At 44.6% G+C, this 22,431-nt stretch overlaps 1 protein-coding gene across 16 annotated transcripts in view; it reads left to right on the top strand.

The window, feature by feature from the left end:
* SORBS1 (sorbin and SH3 domain containing 1) overlaps positions 1-21,124 on the top strand; it is a 262,686-nt gene extending 241,562 nt beyond the window's left edge. For 13 of the 16 annotated variants that reach the window (XM_043518423.1, XM_043518424.1, XM_043518422.1 and 10 more), the window contains 3 exons: positions 14,728-14,786; positions 17,046-17,158; positions 19,014-21,124. In XM_043518423.1, coding sequence (XP_043374358.1) covers positions 14,728-14,786; positions 17,046-17,158; positions 19,014-19,075 — 234 coding nt within the window. In that variant the 3' untranslated portion in view covers positions 19,076-21,124. Of the gene's footprint in view, positions 1-13,980; positions 14,041-14,595; positions 14,787-17,045; positions 17,159-19,013 lie in introns of all 16 variants that reach the window. The other 3 variants (XM_043518418.1, XM_043518429.1, XM_043518421.1) reach the window with 3 other exon arrangements.
* Positions 21,125-22,431: the final 1,307 nt, after the last annotated feature.

Here is a 22,431-nt window from a genome sequence, read left to right as displayed (position 1 = left end):
TGGCGCCTGTGCACTGTGAAGAGCCCCAGACCCTCCACCTGCCCTGGGCAGGGGGCCAGCGTGCTCAAGAGTAACCCCCAGTCCGTGTCCCTGCCCCCCAGGACCCACCACCCAGGGTAGGTGGCCCGGGATCCCTGGGAAGCTTTTACTACAGTCCGTCTCCCACTTCCAGCCTTTTCAGGGCCAGGGAAGAAGGGGAGGAGCAGGGGATGGGGCCCTGTGGCTGGGTGTGTGGGGCTCAAATGTTCTGTGCCCAGGGCCCCAGTAAATCTTAATCCATCTCTGAGTAAGAGGGATGTAATGTATCAAGAAGATGGTTTTACAGAGGTTGTTTTTTATTTGCTTCCAAAAGTTACTAATCACCTTTTTCTGGTACGGGCCAGTAAAGATGGCCTCAGGCTGCAGCATTCAGATCTGGAGTGGGAACACTTAAAGCTGTTAGAACCTGGAGTTCTGGCTCAGCACATTAGGAAGGTGGGGGGCCTTGTAAACTTCAGGATCAGATTTCAAGTGGCCCAAAGTTAGGGGCATGGGGTTTGTACGTGTTTGCATCCAGAGTTTTGGATCTGGCTCACATCTATAGGACACTGGGTGGCTAATTCTGTGATTATTGGTTTGATTGCTTTGTGTTGAGGGGAGAGTGTTTCTGGCATAGCTGCTCATGTCCAGCCTGGTTTTTCAGCTGGTTCAGTGACACCCACTAACACCCAAATTCCCTACAAACACTACCAAAGGAGCCAGTGTTAATACTGTTGTAACATAAACAGCTCAGTGTCAGCAGTGAACAGCTGATACCCCCTCCTTTCTATTCCTTTGAAAAGAGTAAGAGGTATTCTAATCTGTTTACACATCAGTATACTTCCAGCTCAGTTCCACTGGCTGGCAATGTATGAAGGAGAAAGCACACTCTTTGCAAAGGCTAGTGTGGGGTGTTGGTTGTTGGGGAAACAATCTTGTTTTCACCAGTAAAGTGTGCAAATTTGATCCAGAATTCATGGATGGAGGATGAATCTGGACACCTGTTGCCATTTTTAGTCATTTCCCTGATCATCTGCTCTCTGAGGGTGAAGTATGGAGTTGAGCCTATGATTTGCCCTTCGCTCACCTCTGTCCCCATTTCCCCTGGGGACAAGGGCTTTAAATGGGCAAATGTTCATTAAACAGCCACCTTCCCAGTCCCATCCCCCCGAATTTAGCATTTTGATTTCGATTCCAAGTACCCGACTCTAAGGATGGGTTTCTTTCTAGTTCAGATTTTAAAAAATCAAAATTTGCCATTTACTTGTGGGTTTGTGTTTTCTCCTAGCATTTAATTCACTCATCCATACTGGGAGCTGTGTGTATGTGTGTGTGTGCATGGCCATCCCTAGGAGGGTGCAGGGCCCAGGACATTAGAAACTCAGCACCTATCTGCCGGGGGGTGCTCTCCTTGGCTCCGCCCAAGCCCCGCCCCCACTCCACCCCTTTCCCCAAGGCCCCACCCCAACCCTGCTTCTTCCTGTTCTGCCTCTTCCCCACCCAGTTCCGCCCCCACCCCCAAGCACGCTGCACCCTTGCTCCTCCCTCTCCCCTGCAGCGCCTCCTGACGCTGCGAAACAGTTGATCTGCGGTAGGCACTGGGAGGGAGTGGGAGGCACTGATCGGCAGGGCCTGCCAGTGGGCAGGAGGTGCTGGGGAAGGGCGAGGTTCTGGTAGGGGAGCTCCTCCTCGCTTCCCCCTGCTCACCTCCCTGTTCGCCTCCTCACCCCGCTCACCCTCCCACCTCATCTCCCCACCCGTGGGCCCCCACAAAATGCGGAGCCTGGGGCGGGCGCCCCAATTCACTGTGCCCAAGGGATAGCTCTGTGTGTGCGTGCGTGTGTTTCCCCATGTTTATGTGAGAGAGAGAGAGAGAGAGAGAACAGGATGTGATCACAAAATGATAAACCTAAGGATGCACTTTCAGACTAAACTCTGAACTGATGCTGTTTTATTTATGATTTTGTGCCCTGCTGATAATATGACTTTAATGTCCTTTTCAGGGGGTTATCAAGCCAACATTTTTATTCCATATGCCATGACAACTACAGCATTGTGAGGATCAAGTTAAAATTATGCATTGCATTATGAGAGGCCTCAACCTGCCTTCCAAGTTCGTGAGCAGTTATTTAGGGTGCACATTTGTATGCACAAATAGATATCCAATTACCTGAATGGCTTATGGAGACATTGTTTGCATGAGCAGAATTGTAGGCACCAATTCATGGGCCAGTTTCCAAATCTGGCCTTCTATTATTTTTAACTGAATGCTAAAAGCACTAAGTCTTGTCCACGTGGGGAAATGTTCTGGCGTTCCTATACTGGTATAATTATAAAAGTGACATATGTAAAACCGAAAAAAGGCCACTGTTGTTCTGGATCAGTGTCCACAAGTGGGAGATATACCAGTAGTAATGATGGCATATATCCTCATATAGACAAGCTTTTAGAAGAAATTAAAATGAGCTACAGAATTCAGATCCAGGTTTGGACCTCAATTTCGACACTGCTCATCCTCAAAGTTTGTGGGTGTTTTTCAGTTTGCAGTCCCAGTTGAGCTCATTCTAGAGAGCAGCTCTAATTGTGAAATTAAAGCCAAGTTTTGTTCCAGATGTCAGACCTTCTCACATTTGGGGCTGTTTGGAATGGGGTTCTGGTTCACTCCTATCTCTAGTACTAACTCAATACATTAAAATAGGCCAAATTCTACATAAACTATGAAGTGAGCTGCAGCTCACGAAAGCTTATGCTCTAATAAATTTGTTAGTCTCTAAGGTGCCACAAGTACTCCTTTTCTTTTTGCGAATCCCCTCTGTGTGTATGTTCCCTCTGTGTGCCGCTCCAGCCCCACGTACTGTTTATTCATGTTATAGGTTACCCTTATTGCACATCCGTACCTTATTACACTATGTGGGATTTGCAGGGAGGGGCTAAGAGGGTTCCCTAGCTGGTGGTTTTCTGTCATGTTAGATTGCGATTCCTACGGAGGACAGCTCGCTTACTTACCAGATCAGTAGTCGGTGGTCACCAATGTGTTGCTATATGCAGCACCAAAGTAAAGGGGCCAAACTACAACACCAGATTGAAAAATGATTGTTATGCTTGAATATAAGGTGGTATTATATGTACACATACATCAAATCATAGAAGATTAGGCTTGGAAGAGACCTCAGGAGGTCATCTAGTCTGACCTCCTGCTCAAAGCAGGAGCAACCCAAACTAAATCATTCCAGCCAGGACTTTGCCATAAAAACCTCTAAGGATGGAGATTCCACCCCCGCCCTAGGTAACCCATTCCAGTGCTTCATCACCCTCTTAGTGAAATAGTTTTTTCTAATAATCAACCTAGACCTCCCACACTTCAATTTGAGACCATTGCTCCTTGTTCTGTTATCTGCCACCACTGAGAACAGCCGAGATCCATCCTCCTTGGAACCCCCATTCAGATAGTTGAAGGCTGCTATCAAATCCCCCCTCATTCTTCTCTTCTGTAGACTAAATAAGCCCACTTCCCTCAGCCTCTTCTCATAAATCATGTGCCCCATCCCCCAATCATTTTCATTGTCCTCTGCTGCGCTCTCTCCAATTTGTCCACATCCTTTTTGTAGTGGGGGGCCCAAAACTGGACACAGTACTCCAGATGTGGCCTCACAAGTGCCAAATAGAGGGGAATAATCACTTCCCCCGATCTCCTGGCAATGCTTCTACTGATACAGCCCAATATCCCGTTAGCCTTTTTGGCAACAAGGGCACACTGTTGACTCGTATCCAGCTTCTCATCCACTCTAATCCCCAGGTCCTTTTCTACAGAACTGCCGCTTAGCCAGTTGGTCCCCAGCCTGTAGCAGTGCATGGGATTCTTCCCGTCTCAAGTGCAGGTCTCGGCACTTTTCCTTGTTGAACCTCATCAGATTTATTTTGGCCCAATCCTCCAATTTATCTAGGTCACTCTGGACCCTATCCCTACCCTCCAGCATATCTACCTCTCCCCACAGCTCTCCTACCAATCCATCCCATCATCCAGATCATTAATGAAGATCTGGGATAAAACCGGCCCCAGGACTGACCCCGGAGCACTCCGCTTGATACCAACAGCCAACTAGACATCGAGCCATTGATCACTAGTCATGGGCCCGATGATCTAGCCAGCTTTCTATCCACCTTATAGTCCATTCATCCAATCCATACTTTTTTAACTTGCTGGCAAGAATACTGTGGGAGACCATATCAAAAGCTTTCATAAAGTCAAGGTATATCACATCCACTGCTTTCCCCGTATCTACAGCGCCAGTTATCTCATCATAGAAGGCAATCAGGTTGGTCAGGCATGACTTGCCCTTGGTGAATCCATGTTGACTGTTCCTGATCACCTTCCTCTCCTCCAAGTGCTTCATAGAATCATAGAATTCTAAATGCATTCCTTTAGGACCTGCTCCATGATTTTGCCGGGGACTGAGGTGAGGCTGACCAGTCTGTAGTTCCCCCAATTCTCCTTCCCTTTTTTAAAGATGGGCATTATATTTGCCTTTTTCCAATCATCCGGGACCACCCCGGATCGCCACAAGTTTTCAAAGATAATGGCTAATTGCTCTGCAATCACATCAGCCAACTCCCTCAGCATCCTCGGATGCATTGTATCTGGCCCCATGGACTTGTGCATGTCCAGCTTTTCTAAATAGTCCTTAACCTGTTCTTTCACCACTGAGAGCTGCTTACCTCCTCCCCATACCGTGCTGCCCAGTGCAGCAGTCTGGAAGCTGACCTTGTCTGTGAAGACCAAGGCAAAAAGAGCATCTTTTTCCACATCATCTGTCATTAGGTTGCCCCCCCCCCATTCAGTAAGGGTCCCACACTTTCTCTGATCACCTTCTTGTTGCTAACATACCTGTAGAAACCCTTCTTGTTACCCTTCACATCCCTTGCTAGCTGCAACTCCAGTTATGCTTTGGCCTGCCTGATTATACCCCCACATGCTCGAGCATGATGTTTATACTCCTCCCTAGTCATCTGTCAAGTTTCCGCTTCTTGTAAGCTTCTTTTTTGTGTTTAATATCAGCAAGCATTTCACTGTTAAGCCAAGCTAGTCAAGTGCCATATTTGCTATTCTTCCTGCACATCGGGATGGTTTCTTTCTGCACCCTCAATAAGGCTTCTTTAAAATACACCAAGCTCTCTTGGACTCCTTTCCCCTCATATTAGCCTCCAAGGGGATCCTGCCCATCAGTTCCCTGAGGGAGTCAAAGTCTGCTTTTCTGAAGTCCAGGGTCCGTATTCTGCTGCTCTCCTTTCTTCCTTTTTTCTGGATCCTGAACTCGACCATCTCATGGTCACTGATGCCCAGGTTGCCACCCACTTCTACTTCCCCTACCAGTCTTCCCTGTTTGTGAACAGCAGATCAAGAGGAGCATGGTGTGACATGGTTTGATCACAGAAACCCCCTGGGAGTTGCCATCTGATGTGCCAAGACTACTGACCTTGTTTTCCTGCCCTGTCAGCTTAGGATTTCAGTGCCCTGCCTGGTTTGAGCCAGACCCGCTAGCCTGCTGGAAACCCAGACCCAGGTCAGAACCACGACCCCTAACAGCTGAAGGCTTAACTGAAAGCAGCTTACAGAAGTGTTCCTGTCCTTAACACTCAGGTGCCCAACTCCCAATGGGGTCCAAACCCTAAATAAATCCGTTTTACCCTGTATAAAGCTTATACAAGGTAAATAAATAAATTGTTCGCCCCCTATAACACTGATAGAGAGATATGCACAGCTGTTCTCCCCACCCCACCCCCCCGCCAAGTATTAATACATACTCTGGGTTAATTAATAAGTAAAAAGTGATTTTATTAAATACAGAAAGTAGGATTTAAGTGGTTCCAAGTAGTAACAGACAGAACAAAGTGAATTACCAAGCAAAATAAAATAAAACATGCAAGTCTATGTCTAATCAAACTGAATACAGATAAAAAACCTCACCAGTTCCAGTAAGCTCTCTTTTACAGACTAGCTTCCTTCTAGTCTGGGTCCAGCAAGCATTCACACCCACTGTAGTTACTGTCCTTTGTTCCAGTTTCTTTCAGGTATCCTTGGGGGTGGAGAGGCCATCTCCTTAGCCAGCTGAAGACAAAATGGAGGGGTCTCCCACGGGCTTAAATAGACTTTCTCTTGTGGGTGCAGACCCCCTCCTCTCACCTATGCAAAGTCCAGCTCCAAGATGGAGTTCTGGAGTCACCTGGGCAAGTCACATGTCTCACAGTTTTTACAGGCAGAAGCCATTGCCGACATGGCATCTTGAATGTCTCCAGGAAGACTTCTTATGTGGATTGGAGCATTCCAAGATGCATTGTTCCTTAAGTGCTTCTTGATTGGGCACTTAACTTTGCGAATTCCTTTCTCCAGAAACTGACCAAATGCTCTACTAAGCTTATTCAGAAATCAAGCCAGTACACGGCCAATATTCATAACTTTGAATACAAAAATGATACATGCATACAAATAGGATTAATAGATTCAGTAGATGTATTACATGGCATATGTAGCATAAAACATGTTCCAGTTATGTCAAATATTCATAAGCATATTTCCATAAAGCCTTATGGGGGGCACCATCACACATGGCCCTTAGTTGGTTCCTCCAGCACTTGCACCAGGAAGTTGTCCCCAACACTTTCCAAAAACTTCCTGGATTTTCTGTGCAGTGCTGAATTGCTCTCCCAGCAGATGTCAGGGTGATTGAAGTCCCCCATTGGAACCAGGGCCTGTGATCTGGAAACTTCTGTTAATTATCCAAAGAAAGCCTTGTCTACCTCATCCTCCTGGTCTGATGATCTATAGCAGACTCCCACCACAACATCACCTTTGTTGCTCTTGCCTCTAAACTTAACCCAAAGACTCTCAGTAGGCTTTTCTCCAGTTTCATACTGAAGCTCTGAGCAATGATACTGCTCTCTTACATACAGCGCAACTCCTCCACCTTTTCTCCCCCACGTGTCCTTCTTGAACAGTTTATACCCATCCATGACAGTGCTCCAGTCATGTGAGTTACCTTACCATGTCTCTCTTATTCCAATCACATCATAGTTCCTTGACTGTGCCAGGACTTCCAATTCTTCCTGCTTGTTTCCCAGGCTTCTTGCTTTCATGTACAGGCATGTAAGATAACTAGCCGATTGCCCTTTCTCAGTATGAATCAGGAGGCCTCCCCTCTTGCACCATCCTCCTTGTATTTCCTCCCGGTATCCCACTTCCCCACTTACCTTACATACATATATATCCATATACACTACAAATATATATATATATATATATATATATATCATATCCACATTATTCATATGTATTAATTATCTGGGAGTGCTCCCAAGGTTCAATCATAAAACTACATTCCTAAATCAAAGTCCCGGGTCTAATATTCCCAGCCCACTATAAGGGACTAATAACAATTGGAAAATAAAATCTGTCCATCAGTCGTATGAGGGAATGTGCAGACTAAGGGACACATGGGGCATGAATGTGTGGATGGGAAAGTAAGGGGGCCCCATAACAGTGTTTAGCTCACTGGGCCACCTTCAATCCATGCATTATACTTTTCCAGGACAATGGGTAAACATCCTCCCCATAAAAAGACAAAAAGTGGGGGAATATAGTAGCAAGAGAACCTGAGACATAAGCCCTTGTATCAGAGGCCTGGTATAAGGCAGGACCTGCCAACAGAACATGGCAAGAACTGGGCTGATATTGCAGAAATACACATTCCTAAGAAGTGCTAAGCACAGAGTACTCATGCAAACACATCCCGATATCAAGTGGTACCAGAACATCCCAAGGATGGTACAAAAACATTCCTCAAGAATAATAGGAACACACTGACCCCTCCTAAAAGATAAGGTTAGGATGACAATATGTAATAGAGATTTTTTGATCGAACCATCATGTACAGGTAATGAGTGATAACTAGCCACATCAGTGGCAGTAACTAACTATGTCAGAGAGGCAGTACTAACTTGTTTGTGTTGGGATATAAAGATGCATCTCAGAGGGAGTCTCTTTGTCTGGCCTAGGGAGGAACGGAAAGTCCCGCCATTCACTGAGTTGGTCCATTGTTATGGGCATACATGTATTAGTGGTCCGGTAGAGTCTGCAGGATACTAGTACCATGCTTCGTTGACAATAAACCTGGCTGGGTGCCTTCGTCCCTTAACGGTTCGCTCAAGGTCTACCATGCCAGCTGGGGCGGCACACAGAGGGAACACACACACACAGCCAAACATCTAACAACAACTAACCACATCTAGTAACAGGTGAAAGGGTTTTACATAAAGCTATCTATCTAGACCAGCCAGAGCCTCCTTTGCATTTCAACTTGTAAGATTGATTCTGATTTACACTGAGGCCCCTTTACATCATTCTGAGAGTGCAGAGGGACTGTAGTGTAAATGAATCCTAGCCTATGTAGTCATTTCCACCCATGCAATGTGGGTGTCAAACACTAGCAAATCTGTATGGAGATTATTTTCACCCGCTTTGCATTAATGGAAATGGCAACACAACATACAGTGTGGTGGAATCCGCGCATGATTTGTATCTGGCATGTGGCCCCATGGATCCCATTCAGCTATGTTTCATTTGTTTCGTAAAGCTCTGTCCACACTAAGATTTTTTTTCCCTACAGTTTCCCACTTTTGCTGCCACCAGTTGAGCTCTACCAGCGGAAGCAACAGCAGGAGCACTAGTGTAGACAGGTTTCCATCTGGCCCCCTGTGTTTCTAAGCTCAAAGAAGGGCTGCATGAAACTGTGGTTAAAATGCCTGCCACTGCCAGTGCCATGGTAGCACGGGAACATTTTGGAAAAAAAATTCTACCATAGAGCTAGTCCTACGGTCTGATCCAAAGCCCATCAAAGTCCTTCTGTGGACTTCAAAGAGCTTTAGATGAGACCTTGAGCAAGCTTCGTGCAGCTCTAAGTGACCTTTTCAGCATCCTTTGTGAGAGCTCTTGGTCTCCTTTCTACTGGGGTCTATATATAATAGATTTAGTTTTTCTTTGCCTCATCAACTTAAGCTGAGGAGTCCCCCTCTTCATTCAGAACAGTCCATTCACCTGGAGAGGTATCATTGCTGCTGTGCTTCTTTGTTTGGAAAGATACCAATTGTCTGTCAGTTTATGTTAAGGTCATCCTTTGTTTCCCTCCACCTGTAAGGGATGGAGCAATACAGGGCATACAGCTGAAAAAAGGGATTTTTTGGTTAGGAAACAAAAATGTTGGATTAAATAAGTACATTGAAACCAGCTGACTTCAATGGGAAAAGAGGTAGGCCAGTGTTGAGCACTTTGGAAAATCCCACTCATGAGCTTTTTTTCTAACAAGAAAAACTATCTCAGTGGGTGCCTGAACTATTAAATTGTGCAGATTTATTCTGGCATCATTACAAAGCTGTGTCATTACTTATGTCTGTGTCGTGGGGAACAAGGCAGGCTATTGCCATTTGACTAAATAGTTAATGTTCATATAACTTAACTTTATGTTAAGCATGTGCTTAAGTTTCTCTCTATTCAGCAAAGCACCTTAGTGCCATTGAAGTCAATGGAAATTAAGCATGTGTTTAAGCGCTTTGCTTTGGTGAGGATGTAGCACTGAGCATTATTGTAAATCTGTTTCTTTGATGGGATTTGTACAGTATGTTACTTATAGAGCTTTATGTTTAAATTAAACACCAGTGGAGGTGAATTAATTTCTCCAAGAGATCCCTCTGTTTCACAGCTTTAAATTTATGCATCATATGATCAGATACCTCAGCCTGCCTTCTGAGTTTGTGTGTGTGTCTGTTTATTTAGAGGGCAATTTCAACATTTGAATGTGCCAATGAAAGCCCCTCTACCCATGTATACATGCTATATTTAAACACTCCCCCCCACCCCCCCGCATCCCCAGTGTATTGGTATTTTGGTTCTACAACATCTTTTTTCTTTTAAAATATGTTGACCATTTGAATACAAAACCACGGTGGCAGGGTCATTTGTTGGACAGCAATATGATTATATAAACATTCCCCTTCTCCCCCTGCCCCTTCAGCAAGTAGAGATGACAAGATCAGGTGCCCACAATTCAAGAAGGATGTTGATGAATTGGAGAGGTTTCAATGAGAATGATTAAAGGATTAGAAAATATGCCTTGTAGTGATAGACTCAAGGAGCTCAATTTATTTAGTTTAACACAGAGAAGGTTAAGGAATGGCTAGATTACAGTCTATAAGTATCTACAGGGGGAACAAGTATTTAATAATGGGATTTTCCATTTAGCAGAGGGAGGTCTAACACAATCCAATGGCTGGAAATTAAAGGTAGACAAATTCAGAGTGGAAATACAGTGTACATTTTTAACAGTGAGGGTAATTAACCACTGGAACAATTTCCCAAGGATCATGGTGGATTTTCCATCACTGACCATTTTTAACTCAAGATTGGATATTTTTCTAAGAGCTGTGTTCTAGATATTATGTGGGGCAGGTCTCAAGGCCTGTGTTACTCAGGGGGTCCAGACAAGATGGTCACAAGGGTCCCTTCTGGCCTTGGAATCTCTACCTCTTAGGTCTCCTCATTCTCTTCCCTCCCACACTGCCTGCCAACTGGGGATGGGTCCTTACTCTATATTGCCCAGGCTTGTGCCTGTCTAGTTTTACTATCGCAGCGGATTGGGGTTTCCATTCCTACCATTGGGAGATTATCCCACAATCCAGTGGTTTTCCCTACAGTTCAGCCACATTTTCCTTTTCTCCTTCTTGTCACATTATTTCCAGCTGCACCCCCATGGGCCATACTGGGCAAATCCTGAGTTAGGGCGAGCTCATCACCTCCACTTTTGGCCCAAGTCCTATTGAGATCAAGGAACAGATGCCCACAAATTTTACCAGGCCTTTGCTATGGAGGGGATGAATGATCAGATACTGAAAGTGCATGGTGGGAGGCGAGTCAGATGTTTATATATATATGTGCCAGTACAGAAGGGATCCAGGTGTAAGTGTATAAACATAATATATATATAATTACCATGTATATGTATATGCACCAGTGCAGCTCCCTGTGAGTCCATGGGAAGTGTGCCCATTTACATGGGCCTTACTATTTTATGGTCTTAAGGGGCATTTCCAGCAGGGAATGTATTAGGATGGGGCAGCCTGAGTTTTCCTGAATCAAACGGTAATTCTTATGTGTAGATGCTTTGTACCATAGCCATGAAAATCAGCTTTTCCCTCCTCAGTTAACTCTGATTTCTTTGCCTTTGATGTACTATATTGAATTCCTTTGCAGAATATTAATTTTGACTTTCTAATCATCCTATTAGCCTTTGAGGACTGATGCAGGAATGACTTCCAAAAATCCTGTAAAAATTTCAGACTACCCAATAAATGCCATGAGCTCTAATTCCATTGTGGTAAGACCATCCCAATCGCTTTCTATTTTCTCTCTACTGAAACATACAAAGTCAGAACAAATAGTTTATGAGCAAAATGATTAATTATGAGTAATTTTTAATCCCCAGAGAGACAGATTGACTAGAAGAGATTTCTGGCTGCATTGCGATTGGGTGGGCATACTTGTCAGGGACCTTAAGATGAAGGAACTGTGAGATGATACTTTAGTCTTTGATAAAAAAAGAAAAGGAGTACTTGTGGCACCTTAGAGACTAACAAATTTATTAGAACATAAGCTTTCGTGAGCTACAGCTCACTTCATCGGATGCATTTGGTGGAAAAAACAGAGGAGAGATTTATATACACACACACAGAGAACATGAAACAATGGGTTTATCATACACACTGTAAGGAGAGTGATCACTTAAAATAAGCCATCACCAACAGCAGGGGGGGGAAGGAGGAAAACCTTTCATGGTGACAAGCAGGTAGGCTAATTCCAGCAGTTAACAAGAATATCAGAGGAACAGTGGGGGGTGGGGTGGGAGGGGGAAATAGTTTTACTTTGTGTAATGACTCATCCATTCCCAGTCTCTATTCAAGCCTAAGTTAATTGTATCCAGTTTGCAAATTAATTCCAATTCAGCAGTCTCTCGTTGGAGTCTGTTTTTGAAGCTTTTTTGTTGAAGTATAGCCACTCTTAGGTCTGTGATCGAGTGACCAGAGAGATTGAAGTGTTCTCCAACTGGTTTTTGAATGTTATAATTCTTGACGTCTGATTTGTCAAGAACTCAAGCTGGAAATCTCCTGCCATCCATTAAGTTCTTTATTTCTTCCCTCCACTCTGTCTAGAAATGCCATGAGGAGCCTTTCTCCTGAGCTGCAAGCACATCAAGGCCTTTAGAGAACTCCGCAGTGCAGAGGGTGCACAGAAATGAACAAAAAATATGGGGAAAGAGTGAAATGGACCCTCTGGAAAAAGATTTGGGTCTAGCATTTTACTGAAAGCTCACAGCTAGTGGCAACATTCCTTATCCTAGGCAACCCATCTGTATTGCAGACTAGAATAGTAGCCCTACAGAGGACGAGTCCTGCACTTCTTGCACAGGCAGTATGCCCACTGCTTTCCTTAGGAGTTCTGAGTGTGTAAAAAATGCAAGATCGCAATGTAAATGCAAATATTTGTAGCGGGATTTTTTTCATGTTCCATCCAGTTGCGTGTACCTTAAAAGAGTCTCCAGACAAGCTGCTTTTTCTTGAAAGTAATCTAGGGCATGGGAATGGCTCTCCAGTGGGGAGGTGGTGGGGGGAGATGGAGAAGGAGCAATGCCGAAGAAAAGATGCACCTAGGTGGCAGTGTTCAGAATGGCTCTAAAGCTCAGGTGTGTTTGATGTGGGGGTTGGGTCCAGGCCCATCTCTGTTCAGAAGCACTGGTCCCTCTGAAAGGCTGCTGCATTCTTAGAATTCATGTAACGGCTCAGACCCTCACCTAGTCTCAATCAGTGTAGCTCCCATGCAGTGACAATGGCCAGTGGTGCTGGAACATTTTTTACAGTGGGGGTGCTGAAAGCCAGTGGTGCCCACGCCAAACTTTTTACCTCACCTCCTCCCTTACTCCTGTCTGTACCCTCCCTCACACCCCAGAGTTGGGGCCAAGAGAGGGGCCATTACTCGGGGGGGGAAGGGGGACGCAGACAGGTGTAAGGGGGCCAAGGCTGGGACTTCACATGCGAGGCTGGGAGCAGAGCCTCCAGCGTGGGGCCAGCGGCAGCGGGGACCTCGCATGCTTCCAAGTTGCAGGCTATGAACAGAGCCCTGGGCGCAGGTCAGGAGCTGAGTCCCCATGCACGGGGCCAAGAACAGAGCTCCGGGCACAGGTCCTGCAGCTGGGAGTCAGGACCCAGGTGCAGGGCCAGCAGCGCTAGGACCCTGGGTTCAGGGTGACGGGCAGGACCCCACACAAAAACTGGGGGTGCTTCAGCATCCCCCACACCTTCAGTTCCCGCACCTATGACAGTGGGGCACTTGGAGTGACTTCAGCTGAGCTGCATCAGTTTACACCAGCTGAGGATCTGGCCCACTCTTCTTTAGGAGGCAGCTGAGCTGTCATTTTTCCTGATCCTAAATGTCTCCAAGGGCCTTTCCAGAGATAATAGCAATGTCCTTTTTCATTAGGGTCTTTGGCCTAAAGGTCTGAGAATCTGACACTTGTGCTTCTGTCCATGTCTTTTTCCCCTACAGGAATTCAATGCAATGCTGTTTGCTATATGTGTATCTAGCTGTGTCTCATCTTTTCATCTCCTCCTCTAGTTGCCTATGCTAACCCTTTAATTTTTTTGCCATTCTATTACCCTTTGCAGCACACATGCTGCTGCAATGCAATTGCATTGCTGTACTCTCCAATATCCCCTGTTTAAAAAATCCTATTGTCTGAATCAAGTGGCGGTGGGTGGTTTTGTGCTTTTTTTTGTTTTCTGTGTGCGTCATTTTTTAATTTTTATTCTGACCGATGTAACTTCTGCTAAAATGTCTTCCTTATAATTTGCTTGGTGATCACACAGCCTTCTCACCATTCACTGAGAGCAGGACCAGATCTCACAGAGTCTGAAAAGAGCTATGTGGTAAGGCCACTGTTTCAATCAGATGCACAGTCGTAGACAGACAGTAACGCCTTCATAGAATTTAAAGTTGCCAGCTGCTTTCTTTGTCATAAAAAAATCTAGATATCATTGTATTTGTAATGGAAAAATAGAATTTAGCATCTAGAAAAACTACCAGAGCCAACATGGAATTGGTATAATTGCATTGTCTGTATTGGATTAGAGTTAAATGAGTAGTGCATGACTGGAGTGTGTGTTCTCGTATTCCAACTGTAGCGATTGTAATGGTGCCACTGCTGACTAATTGCAACCTCTTATGCTATTGTGTGGTTTTTTTAAACAAATCTTCAAACAAATTCTTCTGTATTGCCTGTTTTTCCATGCTTACACCTGGATCCCTTCTGCACTCCACTACCTGGATATTTACCTGGATCTACAACTCTTTTGTTTGACTGGACTTATGTACTGCATCTGGAATGTCCCATCTCTTCCTGTCTATTTTTTCCTTCCCACCCCCCATTCCTTGTTGACTGTTCTATGGGTGTTCCGTGGATGTCAATGCTGCCTACCACGCAGGAAGCAGTTTGCAATGAGATCATAAACATTGCAGAAAAGTCTGTTCACTACTGCAGTGCTATTTCTCAACCTCTTGACTCTCGCCACATGGTGGCCTCTAATGACAATAAACCATCTCTAATCATTTCTCAGCAACCTCAAGCACATCAACAAGGAGCCAGCCCTGACAGGAGTCAAACACCAGGAGACATGTAAGTGGCTCTGGTTGCCCTCTCTCCCAGGGGCCTGGTTTGCATCTGTCATGTGCTGTTAAGTGTGACGTTATTTGGTTTTTTTCTTAAAGATCCAGGCCCTGGAGGCATGTGATTATGCAATAGTGTCAACTTTCATTAAAAAATAAGGAGGGAAATTTCTAGCCCTCATCATTGCAGCGAAAAGCATGAAAACAGGACCCCTGTGTTTATACAGCACCGGGCACAATATGCTGCTTGTACATGACGGGGGGTGCCCTGATTTGGGGTTCTGGAATGCTTGGGATGGACAGTACTACATTTTCTCTTTCTGCAGCTTGAATCCCTGTTTCTTACACACAGATGGAGGGAAAAACTGTGTTCCAAGTTTTTGGCCAGGGGCCCTGATTCTTTACTGCCTTGTGAAGTCATTTTCACCTGTGTAGAAGTGGGAGCACAAGCATCCTGAGTGGGTAGTGCTTTGCACAGGGGTAAAAAACTACCAAAGGAGCAAAGCAGCGAGAATCGGGCCCATCATACCAATGCATAGAGACAGAAAGACGTGCTTGAGGAATCTTGTAAAGTAATACAGTCCTTCAAAGCATAATGGAAATTAGCACAGGGTAAATGTTCAGTATATCGTACATACACAGGATCTGAATCAGGTTCCCAGTTGCTGCTCAGGAGATCTCACAATTAAGAGTCACGCTCCTGCATATAGAAAAGGAGTACTTGTGGCACCTTAGAGACTAACAAATTTATTAGAGCATAAGCTTTCGTGAGCTACAGTTCACTTCATCGGATGCATTTGGTGAGCTGTAGCTCACGAAAGCTTATGCTATAATAAATTTGTTAGTCTCTAAGGTGCCACAAGTACTCCTTTTCTTTTTGAGAATACAGACTAACACGGCTGCTACTCTGAAACCTTACATTTCAGTGTGATACTTGAGCTTGTTTTTCACTTGTGAGCCTTGTCTGAAGCTCAAGCCCCAGGTGGTGGTGCTGAAGCATGTAACTTAGCTTTGCGGGGACTCCTGTGGCGTGGGGCCCCAAGCAATTGCCCTACTTACCACCCCCTAATGCCACCCCTGCATTTGCGATCCCATGACCACCCTGGCGATTAGGATTGTCCTGGAATCTCCAGGAATTAAAGATTTATCTTTAATTAAAGATTATATCATGAGATGAAATCTCCAGGAATTCATCCAGCCAAAGTTGGCAAAGTTGGGGGCTGTCACCCCGAGGTTGAGAAACACTGTTCTAGATGAGTTGAGTACCCCCTGGAAGACCTTTGCGTACCCCTAGGAGTGCACGTACCCCTGGTTGAGAACCACTGGCCTAGGGCATTTAAACACATAACTTCCATTAATATCAATGGAGATTGTATATCTAAATCCCGTAGATGGCTTTGAAACTCTCAGCCAAAATTACTCTCTAATTCCTTAATAAACATTTGTGATTGAAGTCCACTGGTGGGGCAGCATCAAAGGAGCTTGTGCTTCCCACCAGCCTAGTCTCTGGAGAACCTGAGGACTAGAGTCTCCAGGGCTGGACATTTGGCACCTATCACCCAGCACTGATTTCACTCCCAAGGAGAGGTAGGGCTGATCCACAAGGCTGGGAATTGGAGCCAAACTTCACACAAAGCTCTGGGGGTTGCTCAGAGCTATGGGCTTGGATCAGCTTCATCTCCAAACCCACAGGCTCCATCTTGGTTGCAGTGGAGTCAAATGTGTGTACCTCAGCAGAATTTAGTCCCTGATTTCTCCTGTCTGTACTCTTCTTCAAACAGTTGCTGTGTACAAAGCGAACCTTTCTCAAAGGCATTTCAGTCAGGCACCAGGACACTCAGTGTGCAGTGGACTATGACTAGAGGCCTGGGCAAGCAGATGAACTCCCATTCTGCCCAGGGCAGAAGTGGATATACCCAGAATTTGGAGGAGGTGGGGAATGATGGAGTCTTGGTTCTACCAGCAGTACTCCCTGGGAGTAAGGACGAAACAAAGTGGAAGTTGTGGCTTCCTAATTCCAGTTCCTTCTTTGGGATGTTCCTTGCAGTGCAGCTGTACAATTGTTCCTTGCTGTGGACTGTGTTCGCGTGACAATGCCTAGCCCTGCTTTAGCAGCACAGGTTGTTTACAATTGGTTTTGGACTCCATAATAGGACATAAAATAAACATGTGGTAGCTTTTCAAAATACAGTGTGTATTGGACGTGATTGGATGTCAGCAAAGTTCACTGAATAATTTGTAACATCTCTCTCCCTCTCTTGGCTTTTAGACTTAGCTACCAAGCCCTGTACAGCTATATTCCCCAGAACGACGATGAGCTGGAGCTAAGGGATGGAGATATTGTAGATGTCATGGAGAAATGCGACGATGGCTGGTTTGTGGGTGAGTGCATCATATGTTTATTATTAATTATTATTATTATTACAGGCAGTAAAAAATGGGGAGTAGTGGAAAATTTCAAAATCTGGAAATTGCTTCAAAATGGAGCAATGTTTTGGGGTTTTTTTCCCAAAATTTGTCATGAAATATTTTTGAAACATTTTTAATTTCCTCTCTTCCCATATTTTTTCCACTGAGAACAATACAGGAATGATATCCAGGCAGATGGATTTTTCCGAGCAACTTTTTCATTTTCTCATTTTTCCTCTTGCTACTCTGTAACTTTTCAAAACTTCCCCAGTTTTGGAAAGGTGGCATAATTACAGAATTTCAGTTTTTCTTTGGCCACTCTGGAATTTTTCCAAAGTTGAGGAAGCTTTGACATGTTATAGAGAATGGAGAAAGGAAAATTGGTGGCAGGGGGAAGGGGAGAGGAAGAAATATGTGGAGGGGAGATAAACATAAAATAAATAAATAAAATAATAACCCTACAGTCCAGAAAACCAAATTTCCAAAATTCAAAATTTCTATTTTTTAAAGACAGCAGAAGATTTTAAACCAAAAAAAAAAAAAAAACGCTTTCAGCAAAATTAAGTTTCCTGAAAGGGCCATTTTTCATCAAAAAGTCTCGAAGGAAGAAAATCGGCCGTCTCTAATTGTTCTGCGCCGCACTGATCCAGTGCTGTACTGCACTTCATACACACTTCCCCTGGCTCAGGGAACTTGCTCTGAACAAGCCAAGTCACAGGGAAAGGGCTGAGCAGGAAAGGAGTGTTAGAGGGGATTGCTGAGAGAAGCGGATTTTAAAGAATGATTTGAAGGAAAGGGTTTGGTAGATGAGCAGCGGAGTAGCCCGTGATTATGACTCTCATTTAAGCAGAAAAAAGGAATACACCAATGCACTGCCCATTTCCAAAAGGGATGATAGCTGGCATGCCTGGTAGCAGCCTCAGCAGAGATGCCAAGAGCTGAATGGGTCAGAGACCAAGGGTACGTGCATGCATCAAGCTGGGTTGTGATTGGCAGTTTGAGGACACATACCTGCCAAGCTCTCACTGAGCGAGCGTACGAGAAATGGAGTGCAGTGCAGCAGCATGAGTGGGGAGAGAAGCTAGCAGCTGAGCATCCCTGGTGGAGACACACTCAAGACAGCCGCTCGTGCTGCCACAGCTGTGCTCTGTTTTAACACGCTATCTCTAGGAGAGCTAGCCATGGTTATGTCTCCTCCTCCTCACTCAAGTATTGACATACCCTGAGAGGCTTGAGAGCCCCTCTCTCGTAGCAGGGCTTCCCTCCAGAGCAGGGCTGAGGCACACTTTGAAACCTGTGCATGTCCAGGCCAGATTTTCCAAAGAGTTAAGTACGCTGGGTGCTGAGTTCTCTTTAAGTCTGACCATAAGCAATGCAATGGGAGATGAGCTCTTTGGACCTCAGGCCTATCTGTGGGTGCAAAGCACATGGAAGCCTGGCCCGGTTGTGTTCTGAGGACATAGGCCCAGATTGTGCTCTCCATCGCACCTGGGCAAATCACTCCATTGATTTCAGCTGATTTAAATGGATGTAGCAAAGATCAGAGTCTGGCCCCTAGGCTACAGCCCTGTCAATCCAGCACTAACAATTGCTGTATTAAAATTAAACAAAATGAGTGCGGTTAGTGACAAAAGTGTTTCAGTTAATTCTATTGAGGAACAACAGAATTTTTGACCAGGACCCCTCTTCTCCTGCGTTGCCAAGAATAATGATTTGTACCCAGTCTGGCTTACAAACAAAGCAGGCTGCTCTTTCCATTTCCAAACCCAGTGACCTTCCCCTGTAGCTCCATCTTATTCAATTGCATTCTCGTTTTCTTTCCCAACAGGTACATCTCGGAGAACAAGACAGTTTGGCACTTTCCCAGGCAACTATGTGAAACTGCTGTAGCTCTAAAACAATCATGCACCTGCAACGCTGATTAGTATTCTTTGTTACCAGACAACATTTAAGTAGCAAAGACATTTGAAATCAGACAATTTATTAATGTAATAAACAGAAGATGAGAAGTGGAATGGGGATGTGGTTATGTGGTACGGTTCTGGGTTGAATGTGCAGGGTCTGGGTCTGAGTGACGCTGGGCTTACTGTTCTTGTTTGCTGAAGGAAAGAGACAAAGTTTCTAGTTTACAATGCTGCCTTTGTGTTATTTGCCCCTCCTCCACAAGAGTTCTGAGGACAGAGCTTAGTTTTCATTCTTTTCATTGAGTACTTGCCTCTGAGACAGAGTTGGGGGAAGCAGCAGAATAGAGTGTGTGATAGGTTTTGCTTGTGTGAGAGAAAAAGCAATGGGAACTGTGATGCATTGGAGCAACATGCAGCTCTGCAGCTGCTCCCTCTCTATAACTGGGGGAGGCTTTCTCTGAGATTACCCCCATCTGCAAGGTAATTTTCACTCTGCCTCCCACTTTCATTCTCAGTTCTTTCTTTGTGATGTGCACCTTAACGTACATGGCAGGCAGAGAACGGTTTTATGTGGTTAGACTAGGTAACACTCTATCAAATGGGGAGGGGCTTTGAACTGGCAGTTTAATCCAGAGCAATCAGCCAAAAAAAACCCTCAACTTTGGTAATATTCTGCTTCATAATATCCTCCCCTGCAGGTTTTTCTGTGTGTGTGTGTGTGTGTATATGGGTGAGCGTATTGTGTGCATAGAAACGAACAGGGTTACAATTTCCATGAGGAATCAACCCAAATTTTACAAAAATGGAACACAAATAATGGAAAATGTAGGGGGCACAGATCCTGTTTGCAAATCCCGTGGCTGTTTTCTCCCTAAATGTTGTGCTGAATAACTGCACGCATTTTGAAGTGTACACTTTGCAATAAAGACTTTATTTTTTCCTGGTATTCTATCATAGAGATTCGGATAGATGCTAGCAAAATATTACTGAGCTTGCTTTTTTTTTGGTGGTGGTGGTTCTTGTTTAAACACATACATTTTGGCTGCCTCCTAATGAAACTAGCAAGACAAACCAATTGGTAAAGCTGTGTTTATACAGCTATTACCAGCTGCATATATTTGTACTTTTTTGAAAAAACACAGCTTGCCCACATACTTGCCTGTAAGTCAAAAATGAATGCTCTTTTTGATAGAAATTCTATTTCAAAAAGAAAAAAGGATAGATAAAACCAGTTGCATCAGACTGCTTCCTACATTTCCAGTACAAATAGCAAAAGTTTAGATTGCTATTTGGCATCAGCCATATTTAATAATAGAAAATGCCTATTTTTATGCCGATGCTTTTATACAAACTGATTAACAGTAACTGCAACTAACTAACTGTTAGCATGACTTGCAATACGTTTTGATAAATTAGCCATACTCCTGGGTTTAAAAACACTTATCTTTCGCTGAGATCAACGGAAGAGAAGACTCAAAGTGCTTCGGAAGTATGATTGTAAATATGTATATTTAACTTTGTACAGACAATGTACTTACCTTGTATAGAAAAAAATAATTTAAACAAATTGAATGAAAGGAGGAAAAAAGGCAGTTATGAAAGGTTGTTCTTTTTTCATTTTTATTTAAATGAAGGAATTCTATGTAAGTTCACATGAAGAGTGTTAGCACAAAATATCCACTCTAAACCAGATACAAATACAACACAAAGCACCATTATATTTTTGTGCAGGAGTGGGGGTAACTTCAATCCTTATCTTATTTATGGTTTTTGATTTTCTGCTTTTGAGTTGCATTCTTGTTATCTGCGGCAATGTTTAGACCTACTGCTAGGACTGGATCACACCTAATTAATCTAGCCAACAAAGTAACTTGATGATATTGACTGTCTATAACCAACTCATTTAAAGGTTTATTTTTGTTGCTGTTGCCATTTTTAGTTATATACACACACAAACCGCAATTTATTTTTGTGTTGATTTTGGTTCCTTATTGCAGTGGATGATGATTTGACAATAAATTGAAGGGCTGAAATACTCCTTTGGTCCTAGTCCAAGTTATTTACTGAAGTTTGTTGGGAGTTGTTGTGTGGCCATTGACTGTCAAAAGGAATTTTGGCCTTTTGAAAATGAGCCTGAGGCTCTTCAATCGGGCGCTGTGATGCTCAGCACTGCAATGCTGAAATGCCTTGAAACATTTGGGCCTAAGTGCCATGCCAACTCAGGGCCTCTGCCCAGGGGTAGACCCTTGTGCTCAGACAAAGCCCCACTAGGGGATATGTCTCTAATGCCCACAGCAGGGAGCCATCCAGAGCTAGTGGGGCTGTACTAGAGCTCTGCATAGCGTTCTGTAGGCAGCCCTTTGAAGTTGTGGTTCGAGCTGGATCTTGGGCTCTGAAGCCCCACCCCTCTTCCCCAGTCCCTAAGCTTTAGAGTCTGAGCTGCAACTTCACAGTTCTGGCTACAGAGCTATTGTTAGAGCACTAGTATAAGCCCCACTCCCCCGACTCTGCCGACCCACCTGGGCTGTGTAGATGTACCCCAAGTGCGGGCGGATGTCTGCCCAGGACATTCAGCTGCCAAATCAGAGCCCTAGGCTGAGAACACGAGCTGCAGCACCAGTGGCAAAAGCTCGCTTGCTAAATGACCACCTAAGTACCTCAAAGGGTTTTAAATGCTGGACAGATGTGAATAAAGGGCTCTATCATATCATCAGGTTTTAAGCAGAAATCCCCATGGGACTCAAGGAAGGGTTCTACCAAAGAGCAAATGGCATAATGTGAGGAATCATTGGGCCACAGAAAGCAGAGCTGAAACTAGATCGAAGCAGCACAGAGTCCAGCCACTGAAGAGCAGGGTATAGGGAGGTGTGCATGGATTAAGGCTACAGGGGGACGGCTCCATCCATTTCAGGGCCCCTCCCACCTGGTCCTTTAGCATAGACTCTCCTCTCCCCAGACAGACCCTTGGGCCCCATGACAATGTCTTGTTTTCTCCTTAATCAGCGCTGCTCCTACCAAGCTTGGTAGCCCCACTCCCCCAAAGCAGATTGGCAGCAGTCAGCTGCACACTGCTGCTTACTTCTCTGCCTTGGATTCTCTGGTGCAACCAGCTGTGGGCAAAGATACCAGTAACTCGATGATCCGGCCTTAAAGGTGACCTGCAAAGGACAGAAAATGCTTGGGTTTGTGTCATTTATTGATGGATAAAGCAGGCCTGAAAGGCTTTGGGTTGGGTTTCTTTATTTTTTTTCCACTTGTTTTTTACATTAAAAACTCTAGGCGTCGTTACAGTTGAACGCTACAGCAGATTGGAGAACTGCTGCAATTGTGTGATCCCAAGAG

The sequence above is a fragment of the Dermochelys coriacea genome, chromosome 7, assembly GCF_009764565.3.
Source record: "Dermochelys coriacea isolate rDerCor1 chromosome 7, rDerCor1.pri.v4, whole genome shotgun sequence".
NCBI lineage: Eukaryota > Metazoa > Chordata > Testudines > Dermochelyidae > Dermochelys > Dermochelys coriacea.
Note: the sequence above shows the minus strand (reverse complement) of the source record. Positions and strands in the feature narration are given on the sequence as shown.